Below are 17425 nucleotides of genomic sequence, written 5' to 3' on the forward strand. Positions count from 1 at the left end.
GCTAAAATTAACATACATAAGACTTGAGTGTCTTGGCTCCACTGTGGTATGGAAATCCTTTGGAGGTACGTGGTGGCAAAGTGGTTTTTTTGAGGTTGAAGTTTGAAAATTTCTGGTGTCAACATTAAATTTCTTATACACAACACGTCTTTTGCATCTTTCTCACAGCTTGTAACATCATAACGACTTATAATTAGCAATTAAGTGGAAGAATCTGGCTCTCACAGGAAAGTTTTAAGTCTCTTTTGGGAATTGGATGAGTGATTTTCGATAAGAAATGCAATAAAAATGCTTCGAAAACTCATTTAATGAGGGAAGGAGAGCGAACAATAATATCATTGCTGCGGACATAGCTAGTACACGAGAAATCGGCAAAAATCTGTTACTTGTATATCCAGTGTATAATGAATCCTTGCTTTCTCATCACATTCCTTGTGTTTTCTTCAAATTGCTGTCCGCCAATCTTCGACAAATTTTTAAGCTACAAAAGAAACAGCGCATCATTCAGTAACTTTTGATCAATGAATAGGAGGGTCAGTACTTAGTTCTCGATTTGCACGAGTACTAAAAATTGAAAGGGTTCACTGGATTTATTTCATATAAAATGCATTAAATTTTGAAAATTGATATTTTAGATCACATATACTTAGATCTTAACTGTTTGGCTAGTTGAAGCAGCAGCATCAGATGTCATATGCGTAATACATTTATTAGACAGCTCCATCATTAATTAACTGGCTCTTTTGTTGTTCATTAAGTTGAAGCTGACTGCAATCCATCGAAATTTCTCTAGAAACACATCAGTATTGCTCGGTTTGAATTTGAGAGTCATTTCCTTCAATAGCTCAAAAGTTCCTTTGAGTTCTCCTCTGACATTTCAAAGCCTATAAAGACATCTCGAAAAGATGATGGAAAGCCCGTATCTTCAGCAAGGTAAGATGCTGATTCTTTGATGAGTTTTTTAAGATCACATGGGCCTAGCCTATCTTTTGCCGTTTTATCGAGCTCTTCTTGAATTTTCTGCTTTTCAGTCAACACAACATCAGGGTGTTTTGATACCCTGTGACGTTTGATACTGCCTTTGGTATTGCAGATTTTATTACATCCGTCAACATCACAAGTGAAAGACGATTGCTGGAAACTTTCCGCAAGCTGAAGAAGAAAACAAAGGGAAATCAAAATATAAAAACACAAGCAAAAATAAAGATTCTATACAATAGTGTGGTGACCAGAAAATGTGCATTGTATCATGGCTCAAATCCAACTTACATTTCTAATAGTATATATAAAACAAATAGGGAATCATTAGAGAGCATACATGAAAAAGAAAAAAGATTGATATGACCCTTTTAACTGAAAAAAAAACAAGCAAAAAAAACAAAACAAAGCTAAATCTTACATCAGTTTCAAGAGAATACACCTTTCTCGTAATTCGCGGATCATTGCGTCATCGCTGCTAAACTGGATCCTTTGAAGCTCGAGAAGGTAAACAAACCCGTTTGTTAGTGAAATCTGTAGGAATTTGGCTGAGAAATGTCTTGTGTTGTGCTTCAAGAAAATAAAAATCTCTAAAACTTCAACATAAAAAGTGTTACAATATACGAAGATTCACCTCAACATATTCATCTATACAACAACAGCTTTTTTTAAGCTACATTCAACTTCAACAGATTTTTTCAAAGCTACATTCAACTTCAAAAATGTCTTGTAATTGTGCTGTTCCAGAATGTCATAATGGAGATTACAAATTGATCCAATGGAGAGCAAAGAAATGTGATATCCATGCTCCTCTTAGACAACAAGATTGCCCAAGCGAAGAACCTTTCAAGTAAGCAATTTATGCTCTCTTTTTAGCAGTTTTCAGTCAGGTATTTAACTGAAAAGAAAAAAATAAAGAAGGAACGTTTTAGATTTTTTCTAGCCCTGTCTGCTATTGAAGTAGTTATATTATATCTCTATAATTCAAAATCCTTTCTGCTTTTCTCTATTTAAGGTAAGTATCAGCAGAAATGAAAGTAATTGCTGTCTCCTCAATCCTATCTCTTGACATTCAGGAATATCATGCCACAACTGAACTGTATCTATTATTATTTACAGATTGCGAGCTTTCCCTGGTAAGAAAAAGGACCCAGAACGTCGAAAGCATTGGAGAATTCTTATTAACCGCACAGATCCCAAAACGAACAAGCTGTGGAGCCCAGGATCAAAATCACGAGTGTGTTCTCGACATTTCAGCGAATCACTACCACACTACCCATCAAGATTTAGGGTATAACGGAGTCGAGGAGAAACTTAACCGAATGTTTCCCGAAAAATTTGCGAAAAGGAGGAAGTTTGAATATAAACCTTTGGAACCTTCGGAACCTTCAACTCCTGATGAGGCTGAACCTTTTTTCACTGATAAAGATGATGATATTTCTTTTGAAATTGAGACTTCTAAGGAGCGTGAATTGCAGGAAAAATTAGATCTACTTGAAAAAAAAAATTCAAAACTCACATCATAATTTGAAGCAAAAGTTTATACCCTGGAAAAGAACATTCTGAACTAACTAAGAACGTTAAGAATTTAACTCGTGCAATTAAATCATCGAATAGTTGTTCAGGCACAAAAGGTGTTTTTGTATGTAAAATGTGAGTGTAAGAAATCAATGGTGGATCATTTGCTTACCTCTGACCGTAAAACAAAATTTTACACTGGAATAGAAAATTTGCAATCGTTTTGTAACGTTCATGACATATGTAAGCCTTATATCATGAACAAATGGCAGGATCCAAAGAGAACATTGCTTGGGGGTGGCTACAAACGCAACTTCAAGAAAAAGGTCACCAAACTTTGGAGAAAACCGAAGCTCTCATCAGAAGATAAGCTATTGTTGACCCTGATGAAGCTTCACCTTGGTTTGATGGAGGAGGATTTGGCTCATCATTTTGGTACATCAACCACACACGTCTCCAACACCTTCATAACCCGGATTAAAGTGCTTTCCCTAGTTTTACGCAATATTGTTTTTGTCCCTAACCAGGGTCAGTTAAACTTCACCTGACCGCAACGTTTTGACAAAAATAGGGATGTTTGCCAAATCATAGACTGTTTGAATGCTTTATTGAAACACCAAAGTCCTTAGATCTGCAAAAACTTACGTGGTCAGAATACAAGCACCAACGTGTAGCAAAAGAATAAGCCATAAAGGAATTACTTGAAAATATGAACAACTCAAGTAAGAGAGTATCATAATGCATAAAAGTGTTAACAAATCTTAACAATATCTAATGTCAACACTGGGGTCCTGGAATCTGATTTGAAAAATCACTAATAAAAGTTACTTTTATTGTTCTAAAGTTCAACAATAGTCTCATTTTTCATTTTACATTCATTGCTCTTAAATGCCATCTGAATAGACATTTCCCACTGGTCTGTTGTATAGATAGTTTTATTACGACACGCACCTTCAATTATCGAATGGGCATTGTCATTTTCATTCTGAGAATGACCAGACACCAAAAAATTTAAGGAGATTGAATTAAAATTGAATTTTTCAAGGGCTTCACTCAACATATTTAAGATCATGCGATTGCATTTCTGGCCACCACACCTATCTGCAAACAAATTTACTTCCTTGTAGCCTTCAGAACTCTTGATTTCCAGATATTTCCACAAACAACTGGCAACCTCACATGACCTTAAAATGTGAAAAAATAACTAATCTTTTTGAATAAGGGGATAATCAGATTTAAAACAATCTTAATACCTACACCATAACTGGTAGTAAAGCTTGTTATTGGTCAACAAAATGAGAGAAATTCAAAGAATGATAGACATTGGTATTATACTCTACAAGACTTATAAATATCGCACTTAAAAAACTAGTATGTTCAGACACAATTAATATAAAAAATTTTTATACCTTTGTTAGCTTCTTCCTCATTCCACAGAAAACAGTATGTTTCCATCTTTGCTATATCAGTGATCGTAAAGTTATGATTATTGAGTCGTCTCGAATAATAAAATGAAGATGTTTGACCATGGGGGGCCAAGAGTACTTTCTCAAGGTCAAACACTACTAGGTCAAAAAACATTGATTAGGCCAATGTTCAATGCTTTTCATTGATTGTCAGCAAGTTTTATTGACTGTCAAAATCAAATTATTGACAAAAAGTACTTATCGCTGACTGTCAATCAATTTTCTTGAAAACTAAAAGAATATATTGACTGTCAATATTGAAAGTCAATTTTTTGTATTGACCGTTCATTACTTACATTGACAGCTAGCCTGGATATCCAGCCCGTAAACTTTTTTTTGATTTTGATATTTCTTATGTTTACGGTCTGGTTTACCTAGATCGTCTGCATTCTGATCTGAGGATGATTATGCGAATATTCTGATTGGTTGGGTTCAAGCGAATCAGAGATCTGAATGGTGGTGCGCGTATAAGAAATTATGCGAGCCAACTTGAAGTGTTCGCCTAAGTATTTGGATGAACCGCGCGGGCGATCAGCAAGGCGGGTATGCTGCTTTGTAAATCTCCCTGATTTTTCTTCTTCAAGGCAAATAACAATAGAATGCCTAATTATCTCCCTTGGGTGTTTGACCACGCATCCAAATAAAAATAACAATAATGGTAGAGAAGAAGTGGGAAGAGAAGATCAAAACATGGGAATTTTTAGATGTTCTGGTCGTTTTCTTTTCATACTTGCTTAGATATTTTGTTTTAATTTTCTTAATGACATGGTTGCACCGTGTAAAGAACTAAAGGTATATCTTTATTTTGCTTCAATTCTTCTTTTCTGTTTGCCAATTTTGTAGTGCTGTTTTGGGTTGGAAGTTTTGTTTTGATAATTTTTTTCTCCAAAATTCACTTTTATTGCACTTTCTGTCTAACAGACTTTCCACCACACTGTCTATATTTTATGGTCAAGGCTGCCATTCTAAATTGATTTATCACTGCTGAGGTACCATCTTGAAATTATGCATGTCATTATGTGCATATATTTACTTGCAGCCATGGGATTCATGCAAGAAAATCTGTCAACAGGGGTTCACCTGATTTCTAGGTGAACCAAGCTCTATAATTTTAGAACTTTGTCTGACTGAGGTAAAACTTATTTTTTCTAAAATTTTGAGCTTGGATATCCAGGCTAATTGACAGCTGGCAACAAAATAATTGACAGTCAATAAAAATCAATGACTGTAAGAAAGGAAATATTGATGGTCAATGCAAACAATTTGTTGTCAATAACTTACAAATGACAGTCAATAAAACTTGATGACAGTCGATAAATACATTGAACATGGGCCTAATCAATGTTTTTTGACCTAGTAGTGAAAGGCAGCAGTCAAAATGTCTTTTGATGCTCCTGCCTCAGCTTTCTTATCTTCTTTGAATTCTCTCGCTAATTTCTTCTGTCGAATGTGTTTGTCATGTTCATCACAGGCTTCCTTTGTTTTTGCCTCAGCTGGAGTGTTTTTAAATGTTGTACATTTATCGCATAAATCTTTTTTTGGTTTTTGAAACTTAAGGTTAAACTCTTCATGAAATACCCTTTTATAAAAGGCATAATTTTCAGGAGTATAATCTTTTCAGCACACCATTCAACATACAATCTGTGCATTTCAGTAATATTCAAAGTGTCTGGCAGATATTCAACTTTGCTAGCTTTTCTCACGTAATGTGATTCCACAACTTGTAACTTTTCAATATGGTTCATGACTCTTTCCTTCCTTTCCTGGCATGTTGCATGTTGATTATGTTTGCCTCTACAGTCTGGTTCCAATGCTCCAGTGTTTGTTGTTTTTGCAATTGCTGTGCTGACTCGCTTTTCATTGATGGATAATGTATTCAAGAAAGTTTTTTGGCATACTTGTATATCTTCTGTTGATGTTGGATGATCAAAGTTGTACAACCTCGCAAACTCGTTTTTTAGTTTTGTAGGTGTCTCTTTTTCTTTCTTTCTCCTTTGGAAGCATTTGTGTGAGAGCGAGAATGAAACATCTTTGCAACTCTATGTTACCCAGTTTCCAAAAGTCATCAAATATTACCAAACGTTCCTCCTCTGAGAACTTTTCAGTACCTTTCCGTCGACATTTCTCCCCACACGGAGGCTTCATGACCTTTGCTGGTTTCTTGATCTTTTTCCCATTTTGTTTGATCTCATAACCCTCACCACTATTTCTTTTTCTTTTTTTGATATTACACTTCCATTCTTCAGTGTTTCTTTTTCTCTTCTTTTCATTCCTTCTGGGTGGCGGTGTAGCTTCTGTACCAGAGGATTCATACATATCAGCTAGTCGTATTTTGATGACAGCCTTTGTTAGTAGGGGGAATTTTGTTCGATTTTTTGGAATCGCTTGACTGTTTTGTTAGAAGCACATTTTTGGAAAGCTAAGGGGTAGGGTAATCAACCCTTATTAACCCTTGAAAACCGTGTTTTTCAGCCAGAAACGGCTATTTTGTCCAGTTTTTGCGCTTTTTGAAGCTCAATATATCGAGTTAGGTACTGAAATCACCTATACTTGCAATATATCTCTAATCCTAATTTTTTGAGAGCTTTCCAAAAATATACAACAGGTCTCCGTTTTCTCGAGCTAAAATTTTCATTAATTTTTAACCCTATGATTTTTGCCTGAGACCGTCATATTTGTCCGAAAATCACACCAAAGTGTCCGAAAAAAAATTGGAAACATAGTAATTTCGATTCCCCTACCCCTTAGCTTTCCAAAAATATGTAACCAGTGCTTTTAACAAAACAGTCGAGCGATTTTACAAAATGCCCTCTACTATGTGCTCCATAAACTAGCTCCACCAACAGCATGTTTGTCAATATCAAAATCTTTCCAGCTAGAGGCAGATTTTAGGACCTTAGTGATGAAAAATCTAGCATCATTATCTTTCATTTCAACACCATGAACAACTTTATCATTTGTTTTCTGATATTTTGCTTTGAAGATCTTTTTGCCATCAAATATCAAGTAGACTTCTTCATTGTGGCACAGAGTTGTAGCATATTTGTTTGTTGTCACTATAAGAAAACAAAGAAATTTTCTTGCAACCTGAAAGAACGTTTCGCAAATATTAGTAAAATATCAAAAACGGTGTTATTATGTTATTCTCATAACATAACATCTATGCTATGTAGGACGATCGTCTAAAAATCGGAGGTAGCAATTGCTGAATGCAGGTTCACATCAGTATTAACTCAACTGCATAAAATTAGGGCAAGCTACAACCTGACCTGGGTAAAATAAAGTCAAAAAAAATTCTCATTCAATTCATATCAAATTAAATACCACCAATGGATCTTTAATATTTATATTGTCAAAGTGTACACCTTATAATGGTAGAAACACTTACATGGTGTACCTGGTGTTCCTGGTGTGCCTATTCTGTTTTTGAGGACAGGATTTGCTGAAGACTGCTTCTCATTCTCAGTGTCCAAATGCTGATTGTTAACTGTCAAGAGAAAAACAGGGAATTAATACAAAGTTTGACTGGAAAGAAATCATTTACTCAAAGTGTTAAAAAGCCTATCCCTAGTACCTGAAAAACTTACCTGGTGTACCTTCTACTCCTGTAGGATTATCAGAGTTTGCTGAAGATGACTGCTTCTCATTCTCAGTAGCCAAATGTTGATTGATAACTGTCAAGAGAAAAACAGGGAATTAATACAAAGTTTGACTGGAAAGAAATCATTTACTCAAAGTGTTAAAAAGCCTATCCCTAGTACCTGAAAAACTTACCTGGTGTACCTTCTACTCCTGTAGGATTATCAGAGTGTGCTGAAGATGACTGTTTCTCATTCTCAGTATCCAAATGTTGATTGATAACTGTCAAGAGAAAAACAGGGAATTAATACAAAGTTTGACTGGAAATAAATCATTTACTCAAAGTGTTAAAATGCCTATCCCTAGTACCTGAAAAACTTACCTGGTGTACCTTCTACTCCTGTAGGATTATCAGAGTTTGCTGAAGATGACTGCTTCTCATTCTCAGTGTCCAAATGTTGATTGATAACTTTCAAGAGAAAAACAGTTATTAATACAACTGAAAAAAGTAATGCCATAAAATATAATAATTTGGGAATAATTTCCAAGACAAAGAAAATGTCTAACTGTAATAATAACAAAAACAAGAACTAAGAGCTAAAACAGGAACCAAAGCTTAACTGTAAAAATAGCATTGGTGCAGATTATTGAAATATTTAGCACATACCTGTAGCACATGAATTTTCTTCATCATTTTCTTTGTGTAAAACTGTGGTCTCAAATTCTGATTCTTCGCCATCAATATCCCACAATATTAGCAGCTTTTCTCCAACCCTCTTTACAACTTTCCCAAAGACACGCGCATTTTTCCAACTTTCCCCAAATTGATTAAATGACCACCTGTCTTTCTCTTCCAAAATTTTTGCATGATCAAATCTCCATGCCTCTGTAGAGACTTGAGAACTAATTTTTATTCTTTTACTCGTCTTTATTTCTCTAAACAAAACAATCTCTATTTATTATTGTAGCCTTTAAAATTCACTGCTTCAAAAACTCTCAAAAACTATACCATCCTTACTCTTCATGGCATTATAAATGGGAGCAACGCAAAAATATGCTCTCTATCATTCTTGGTCTCTTTTTTGTAATGAAGACATTGCATTGCTTTTCAAAGACATTCGAACCTTCCACACTTTTTCAAAAACTCTCCAGACCTTAAAGACTCATAAACCCCCTCCCCTCTTTCTAGCCTGGCTCTATCAGAAATTTTGAACTTATCCTTTTCCTAATGTTAAGTGGCTTTATTGCTTTGTAAAAAGAGGCTGAAATACTAAAATGTTTAAAGTAATTAAAATGTCCAAACTATTCAATTTTCTCACTACACAGTAAGGAAAAGTGTGAACAAAAAAAGACCTATGTCCAAATTTCATTGTGATGGGACATAACTCTTTCTTTTATTACATAGTCCATTCAATTATGGACGTAAAGAAAATTTATCTCAAGAGCAAAAAAATATTATAAAAAAATGAACAAAATTTCTTAAAATTTATTGCCTGGGGAGCCAGAAAATAATAAAAACAAAAAATTCAAAAATTGGACATAAGTCTTTTTTATTCCACAGCGACGATATATGTATCATATTTTCATATAGGATATTGCCAACAAAACCTCCTTGCTTAGGTCAAGGATGTACAAAAGCCTGATCTTTGATACTAGATAGAATTTCCTCCTTTTCATAAGATCAAAGACATATGATAAATCTTTTTGCTGATGTGTTTTGAAAACTTTTTAGGGAAACGACAAAATATCAACAATAAAGAAGAATGTTCTTTTAACAAAAATGAGATATTTTGCAAACTAGTCTTAATAAAAACAAGTGTTTATTTGCAAGAATCACAGTAAAACTTTTTGTTTCTTGGGGGTATAGCTTCTTCAGTCAGGATCCATATGCATCCAAAGTGCAACCACACTTTACATTTTTCACAATAAACACTACCAGATTCCAATTTGTCTGGTTGAGAAGTCTTTTTGACATTTTGCATACAGATATACAGCATATTTTTTGCTGAAGACGTTGAGGATGTTTGTTTTCTTTTCCTTTTTGTTTTATTTTTTTTACTAGCATTTAAGATATTTTTGTTAGCTACATTTACTCCCTTCGAATTTGTTGAGGCTTCAGCTTTTTTCGTTTTTTGATTTGAAGAAGTTGATGGAGCACTGCTAGCCAATTTAAGGGTTAGACTTTTCTTTCCAAGTAAGGTTGGAGCCAAATAATTTTGCCAACAAAATATTAGATCTTCCAATATTTCATTGCACCAATAGTCTCTATCAAGTTCGATAAGCTCTAAGTGATGGCCATGTTTGGTGTAAACGAAAAACCAGGCCTTATCTCTACCAGTAACTGCCATTTGGCCCTGAACTTGTGCATAATAGACGTGTTTCTTGTGTAAAACTGTTTTCTCTGCGCCGTTTTCATTTGTCATTATATTCAAATATGCTATATTGTAAGAAGTTGGTACAGTTTCCCAAACAGAAAATGGGCATTTAATTTCAACGACAAATCTTCCACAGCAATCACATTCCCCCTCTCCATCTGGACTGACAGAAATATAAGGGTGGTCCTTGTCTATTGTCGTACCTGGATTGTCAGTGAATTTCAGAATTTTGTGGCCTTTTCTTCTTAAGATTCGTTTGAGTTGATTTCTGCCCCGGGCCTCCATATTTATGCCATGCTTGAGAGCATTCTGAACCTTTTCCCCCCTCATTGGTGGTCTCTCTATGAGATCATTGATCATTGATTAAAACATCAGGAGTCTCACTAGCCTGGAGATCCATGCTATGATTTCTTATTCTATATACTGATGGCGAAATATATAGCATGGTATGGGCTGACATATCCTAATAACGGTTGAAAACACAGCCAATCAAATCCTGTTATTGTTTCACTGGTCACACTTTCTTAAAGAAAGCGCAAGTTCCGAAATTTGGTTTTTATTTTAGTAAGTGAGGACAGCGCTAAATTCGAATTTCCCACTGTAATTCTTTTGAGGCCAAAATCGGACTCACAGCTCTGACCCGTCAAGTATTCATCAGATTTTAAAAAAATACGCAGACGGGTTCCTGTCTAGAGTCTCACCTGGTTTAGATTTCATAGTGTTCGTTCTTGTGTAAACGTTATAGAATTTCGAGTCTGACATCCTGCCCTTTCTCTGATCTTTCCAAATTTCTGACTTAGCTTGTTCTCTTGTTAGGTTATATATTAGTGTTATTTCATCATTTTTCAACTCAATAGATTTTAAATTTTGAAATATTTTTACTACTTGGGTAGTTAAACCTGGTAAAATTAGCAAATTTTAGCTATTTTTGTAGTTCTTTTAATTTTTTGGATGACTTTTCTGAAAAAATCTGAAAATTTTTATAATTTGAAAAAAATTTTGTTGGAAAGTTGTTTGCCGCAAACAAAAAATTCTCGACATTTTTTGTTAATATAAAAAAACTTTTAAATTCTAAGGGCAAAACTTTAGATTTTGCACTAAGTGAAAAATATGTCACAGAAATAATCATTTTTTAGCTTTTTTTGTAAAATAAGTCCGAAAAGCAACCAAAAAATAGGTGGTCTCCATGACAAATTGTCCAAAAAACTTTTACTACCAGGGTAGTAAAATACCTCTTCCAAGAATCTGGGTGGTGGTATGTAAAAATTCGTAAAAATCCTTTTACTACTCATAAGGGAGGGGGGGGTTGAAGGGGTTCCCAATTCCGTTTTTCCGTCATATTTTTGCTCAAATTCCGTAATTCCGGACACTTTAAAACTAAAATTCCGTCTCCGGCATGTTTTTTAGACGATATGACGATTGACATAAAATATATACAAATTTACTAAAACAAACCATGTAAATGTAAAACTATTACGCACTAAAAAGATAAAAACTATACCAAAATATAAATAGTTTATGAAAATTGTATGTATAAACGAGCCGCCCCTAGCGGAACCAAAATTCACGCCATCACGCCAATTTTTTTTCGATTTCTCGCCATCACGCCTGAAAAATTTGATTTTCACGATCACGCCAATCTTTTTTCGATTTCACACCATTACGCCTAGAAAATTTAGTTTTCACGCTCATATTTTGTTATATAAACTTAATTTTTGCCCACATATATGTGTGTTTGGTTGTCAATCAGGTTTTCGGCATTCTCATCATTTTTCCAATCGAAAACACCCGAAGAATCTGGAAAAAATTTGATCTCTGCTTTCCGAGGGGTAAAACACTCGGGAAAATCACGTACACTTTTTCGAAAAATCAAAAAAATCAAAGTCAAAATCATAAAAATCAAAAAAATCAACGTCAAAATCAAAAAAATCAAAAAAATCAGGGTCAAAATCAAAAAAATCAAAGACAGAATCAAAATAAAATTTGACAAAATTTACAAAATGTTTTTTCATAAAAAAAAAGACATGAAATTCAAAGAAATTAGATTTTCTTTTATTTTAAATTGGGGAATTTTCATTTTGTGCCATGTACCTAGTCATTAGTTTAAAAGAAGAGAAATGAAACCGAAACCATATTTCGGAAAAACACATATTTGTTAATTGATCATGAGAGGGGAAAACCACGACCATAAAAGGAATGTACAGAAAATGAGTAAAATGAGTAAAGTTCATATGCGAAGGAGAACATGTTTCGAGAGAAAAGTGACGTTTCAAGGTTGCAACTTATCACTTGAAATCAAATTTGTTGTGATATTTTTGTCACTGAATATTCTTTGATTGATTTGTTTTTTAAATGATGGAGAAAAATGACGGGAAAACCTCAGAGGTTTCGGATGTAGATAATGTAAATAGTGATGTAAATAAGACGAAGAGCTGCGTGGTTTGTTTAAGTAGATTAACTGAACCAAATACCATTAAATGCGGTTTTTGCCATGGCTTTTTTCACGCTGATAAATGTTCTGGTATCGGAGATGCCAATTGCCAATCGTGTGAAAAATCAAACGTCAAAAGTAAGTTTTTCTATTTATCTCAAGAAGAAATCTATTTAGTCGTACAAATTTTTTGCTGAGTTTGATAAGATTGAAAGATTTAAAACTCCCGGAAATTCAGCCGAGTTTTTTATTTTTATCTTTTACTGTTATTGAAACAGGAGTGACATTTTCCAATAAACTTTGAAACTCCACTACAGTTGTTTTCCAGTAAAGCTTGAAATTAAATGATGAGCTGACTGCATTGAGACAGGGATGACAATTTTCAGTAAAGTTTGAAACTTCACTAGGCACTGACTGTATCGATATAGGGGTGACTTTATAAGATCGAATTTCATTTTTTTACAGAACCATCGCAATCGATTGCGGATGACGAAGATAATATTTGAAATTCCCTTCCACCGAGTGCTAACTACTTGAAGGAGTGTATTGTTTTCAGTGGATATGATAACATTGAATCTATAATAAAACTGGAATCGGAGGATGAACTGAAACAAATGTTTGAATTTAATATGAAGATGAAAAAGTCGGTACCCGACCCTAAAGCGACGTTCGGAATATTCGAAAAGGAAACCGAAAATCTAATGCTACTTCCTGGATTAAAACATGTTTTTAGCAAATTTATCGATAGAGTAAAGAAATTTGAATCTCGAAAAAGAAGCTCTGTAAATCTTGGTGTTCAGAAAAAATCTAAAGGGACATTCAAAGCAAAAAATGCAGTTGCCAATAAAACGTCAGACCCTATTGTTGTTCCAACTATAAAAGAGATAGAACAGCAAATGTCAAGTTACATGACTAAAAGTAGTATTACCAAGCCTTTCACCATAACTGCAACCGAGAATCCTTTAAACTTTTCATTCAAGTGTGGCCATTGCAGATGGAACGGTATCATAAATATCAGTAAGCAGGGAAAAGCTTTACTCTCAAACGTCATGCGCCATTACAAAAGCCAATGCGACAGAAATTTTACCAAGCTCAAAACGGTTAACCCAAATTATTATTTGTGTATTTTTCCTTTTTCCACATTGAAAAAAGATTGAAAACACACTTTACACCAACTCCATAGCCTTATAGATTGTGTTTTACCTATCTTCAGGTGCTCAGTAAACCTCCATGAAGAAGAAGAAAGTCAATCTCAACCAACAAGCACCACAACAAGCAGTGAAAATTATATCGCTAGTACGTCTAACGAACAAACAGTTGCTGATGATGTGTACAAAGAAAACATTCAGAGTGTGGTAAAAACTACTTCCACAAGGAGCAAGAGGGATGTTGTTGAAGAGAGAAAAACCTACCCAAAGAGACAGCGAAAACCACTTACTACTGAATATTTTGCTGCTACGAACCCGAATGACTCCGACGAATACTCTGATGTTTGCAGTCCCTCCTCGCCAGTCAAAAAGAAGAAAGTTGAGAAAGACATCACTACGAAGAAAGGTAACCAAAAGTTACCAACCCAAAGAAAAATACACCCAAAGAACCTAAAGCTACTAACCCAAAGAGAAATACAGCCACAAAACCTAAACAACCTTGTGAACCACAAATCGAAAATTACAAATCATGCGATGATGTCGATTCAAAATTGAATACCGTAAAAAACTTTGCACCTAGTAGAAATCCAGGGCCTCAATTAAATGGCAACCAACTGCGTGGCTTGAAAACTGCATTCGATTTTTTCAGTTTATTTTTTGACAAAAATATTATTTCCAAAATTGTAAGGCACACAAATGAATATGGCCACATGACTATCCACGGTAAATCTACGTACGCTGGAAAAGATGGGGAATGGGTAGAAACATCAAAGGAAGAAATTAAAACACTAATTGCCCTTCTGGTATATCAAGGATTAGTAAAAGTTAGCACTCTAAAATCCTATTGGAGTACAAAGTCACTATATCATGGACTTTGGGCGCGGATAATGATGGGACGTGATCGTTTTAACGCACTCATGTCAATAATCCATATTGTTGACCCGGCAACTGAAAATAAAGCAGATAAATTGCGCAAAGTCTCTGGATTTGCAGACCTCATCAAGGAGAAATGTAAGGAACTATACCACCCCTATAAGAATGTTGCTATAGACGAGAGGATTGTGAAAAGCAAGCATCGGTCAGGTATCCGTCAGTATATCAAAAACAAACCCGTTAAGTTTGGTTTGAAGCTTTGGGTTTTGGCTGACAGTCGAAATGGTTACACGATTGACTTCAATGTCTATGCTGGGAAAAATGGTAATCAACCAATTCATGAGAATGGTTTAGGTTATCATGTAGTTACAAAGTTGATGACCCCATTTTATGGGCAAGGGTATCACTTGTTCACAGATAATTTTTACAGCTCGTGTGACCTTTTTTCTGATTTATTTGATGAATCTATCTACTGCTGTGGTACTACAACTGAGAATAGAAAAGGCTTTCCTGTTTCTATGAAGGGAGGAAAATTTTGGATGAAGAAAAAACCTAGAGGAGATATGAGATGGTCCAGGGATAAACCTAATCTAGCTTTACAATGGAAAGACAATAAAGCGGTAACCATGCTTTCTACTATACACAACGCCAACGAGTTTGTCATGGTGAAACGAAAAGAAAAGGTAGAGGATAAATGGGAGTCAATTGATGTTAAGCAGCCAAAAGTTATATCAGAATACAAAAGTTACATGAATGGGGTAGACAAATCAGATCAAATTTTGTCATCCAACAATCTTCTCAGGAAATGTTTGCGGTGGTGGAAAACATTATTTTTTCATCTTATTGACATCGCAATTGTGAATAGCTTCATTTTGTTCCAAGAATTACGAAAACAAGGCAAGCTTGGTGATGTAAAAAGGCCAAAAGACTATTCCTTGCTACATTTTAGAGAGGAGCTAGTAAGAAATATCTTGGGTATACCAGAATTTGCAGACCCGCCGATCTATAAATTGTTGACCCCCACAGAGCGTAAAGTCCCGATAACGCACATCCCTGACTTTACTTCATCACGGAGAAATTGTCATTGATGACCTAAGCAACTCGATAGAGACTTTTATGTGACCGAAATGGATGTTAGAACAGCCATCCAAGGCCTCAACAAGAATAAAGCCCCGGACCCTTTTGGTATCAAAGCTGAACATCTCATCAACGCTATGTACAGTCAAAATCTATCATCTTACCTAGCTCAGCTGATCAATGATATTTTCCAAAACGAATCATTACCAAATCTACTTTCAAGGTCATACATTATTCCTGTCATCAAATCGTACAGAAAACCAGTAAGTGACCCAAATAACTATAGGGGCATTAGTCTCATACCCATAATAACAAAACTGATTGAAAAGATAATTGTAAATAAAAATGTCCGCAACTCAAGGATCATAAGAATGCTCAATTTGGCTTTGCATCAGATGCATCCACTTTACACGCAGCATTTCTGATAAATGATACTATTTTGAAATATAACACCGAAGGGACCCCAGTGTACATTTGCAGCCTTGATGCCGAAAAAGCGTTTGACAGCTGCAATTGGTATCAACTATTTGACAAACTCCATCAAAACAACACTCTTCCGAAATTGGTCATTCGTTTTCTCATCAACCTCTACATGAACGGTGAAGCTAATACGAAATACAAAGGAACAGTATCGAACAGCTTTACACTATCCCAAGGAGTACGACAAGGCTCATAATATCTCCATATCTATACAACCTGTATACACAAGAACTCATCCAGAGAATACAAAACCTATCGATTGGCACCTATCTACCCCCAGGCATCAACACCTCCATTATAGTATTTGCCGATGACATAATCCTGATGAGCCCCAATCTATACCAACTACAATACATGATCGATGAATGTGTCAGGTTTGGCCTACCGAAAAGCATCAAATTTAACAGCGACAAGAATAAAACCCAATCGACAACCCTGTACTGAAAATGAACAACGAGACAATTTACCCACAGAAAAAACTCAAGCATCTTGGCTTCACCTGGTCAGTCCACTCAAACCATATTTCTCTTCTCAGACATAGACAGGATCGCATTTCTGAACTGTGGGCGGTGACTTCGTCCCTAGTATCGAGCGGGATTCGTAAATTACACCCAGACACAATCACCACCATATTCAAATCAATAGTAATTCCAAAGATGCTCTACGGAATGGAATTAGTGGACACTAATAAATCATTCTCTGATCTGATGAATAGGCAATGTCGGTCGGCTCTCAAGTGCTTGCTGGGTCTCTCGAAACACTCAACAAATGAACTGTTAAAGCACTATCACCTATACGATACAGCACATTTGGTGGACCAACGAAAAATCAACTTTGTCAAACAACTTTTGAAAAACGAAACTACTCGGAATTATCTTTTCAACCTCTTACACAGTGGAAGTCAGTCTTACTCTTGTATGAAAAAAGTTTTTGAAATTTGTTCTACTGAAAATGTTGATTTGGTTAGTTTAATTCTGAACCCAACCTTGAAATATAGAATGATCGTTGATGGAGTAAACAACTTGGATCCGGAAACTGAGCAGAAATTGAAGGACTTACTGACTAACTGGCACATTTATGAGAATAGAAAAGAACTGAAGGCAATGCTTCATAGATTTATACCATCATAGATTACTTTATATTATAGACTTATCAATTATCACTTCTACATAATCTCCTTGTGAGGCCTACCCCAGTGTAACTTTCAATCCAGCAACTACTATTTTTCAAGATTTTCAAGCTCAACACCATTATTGTGTGTTTACACAATCGGGGAATCTCCCCTGTTTTTCGAATTCTACATATCATTTCGTGTATGTGTGTACCAAGCCCTATTTTAGGCCCGTTTCCCATCTAATCATTCTATTTCTATCCAGCCTGGTTTAGCGGTGGTCTCTGTTAGGAGTTTTTCTTTTTACTATATCAAAAAAATTCATTCTGATGTCAAATAAAAACTGAACGGATGTGGAAAATCTACGAAAACAACCGAATTCAGCATCA

The 17425-nt window shown here is 35.2% G+C and overlaps 2 protein-coding genes across 2 annotated transcripts; both read left to right on the forward strand.

Moving 5' to 3' along the window:
* Positions 1-13070: 13070 nt before the first annotated feature.
* Positions 13071-15456, forward strand: LOC136813956 (piggyBac transposable element-derived protein 4-like). Its single transcript, XM_067070469.1, has 3 exons — positions 13071-13096; positions 13561-13901; positions 13943-15456. Exons 1-3 carry the CDS (start codon positions 13071-13073, stop codon positions 15454-15456), a joined length of 1881 nt encoding a protein of 626 aa, XP_066926570.1.
* Positions 15457-15495: 39 nt separating this feature from the next.
* On the forward strand, positions 15496-16121 carry LOC136813957 (uncharacterized). The gene is made up of 2 exons (XM_067070470.1): positions 15496-15708; positions 15807-16121. Exons 1-2 carry the CDS (start codon positions 15496-15498, stop codon positions 16119-16121), a joined length of 528 nt encoding a protein of 175 aa, XP_066926571.1.
* The last annotated feature ends 1304 nt before the right edge of the window (positions 16122-17425 follow it).

This window comes from Clytia hemisphaerica, unplaced genomic scaffold (genome assembly GCF_902728285.1).
Source record: "Clytia hemisphaerica strain Z4C2 unplaced genomic scaffold, Clytia hemisphaerica genome assembly, whole genome shotgun sequence".
NCBI lineage: Eukaryota > Metazoa > Cnidaria > Hydrozoa > Leptothecata > Clytiidae > Clytia > Clytia hemisphaerica.

Coding starts and splice junctions, on each gene's coding strand:
- LOC136813956 (XM_067070469.1), top strand. CDS start 13,071: ATGTTTTTAGCAAATTTATCGATAGA. Junction 13,097..13,560: donor TTAGCAAATTTATCGATAGA/GTAAAGAAATTT, acceptor ACCTATCTTCAG/GTGCTCAGTAAACCTCCATG. Junction 13,902..13,942: donor AGACATCACTACGAAGAAAG/GTAACCAAAAGT, acceptor ATACACCCAAAG/AACCTAAAGCTACTAACCCA.
- LOC136813957 (XM_067070470.1), top strand. CDS start 15,496: ATGGATGTTAGAACAGCCATCCAAGGCCTCAACAAGAATAAAGCCCCG. Junction 15,709..15,806: donor TCAAATCGTACAGAAAACCA/GTAAGTGACCCA, acceptor CCGCAACTCAAG/GATCATAAGAATGCTCAATT.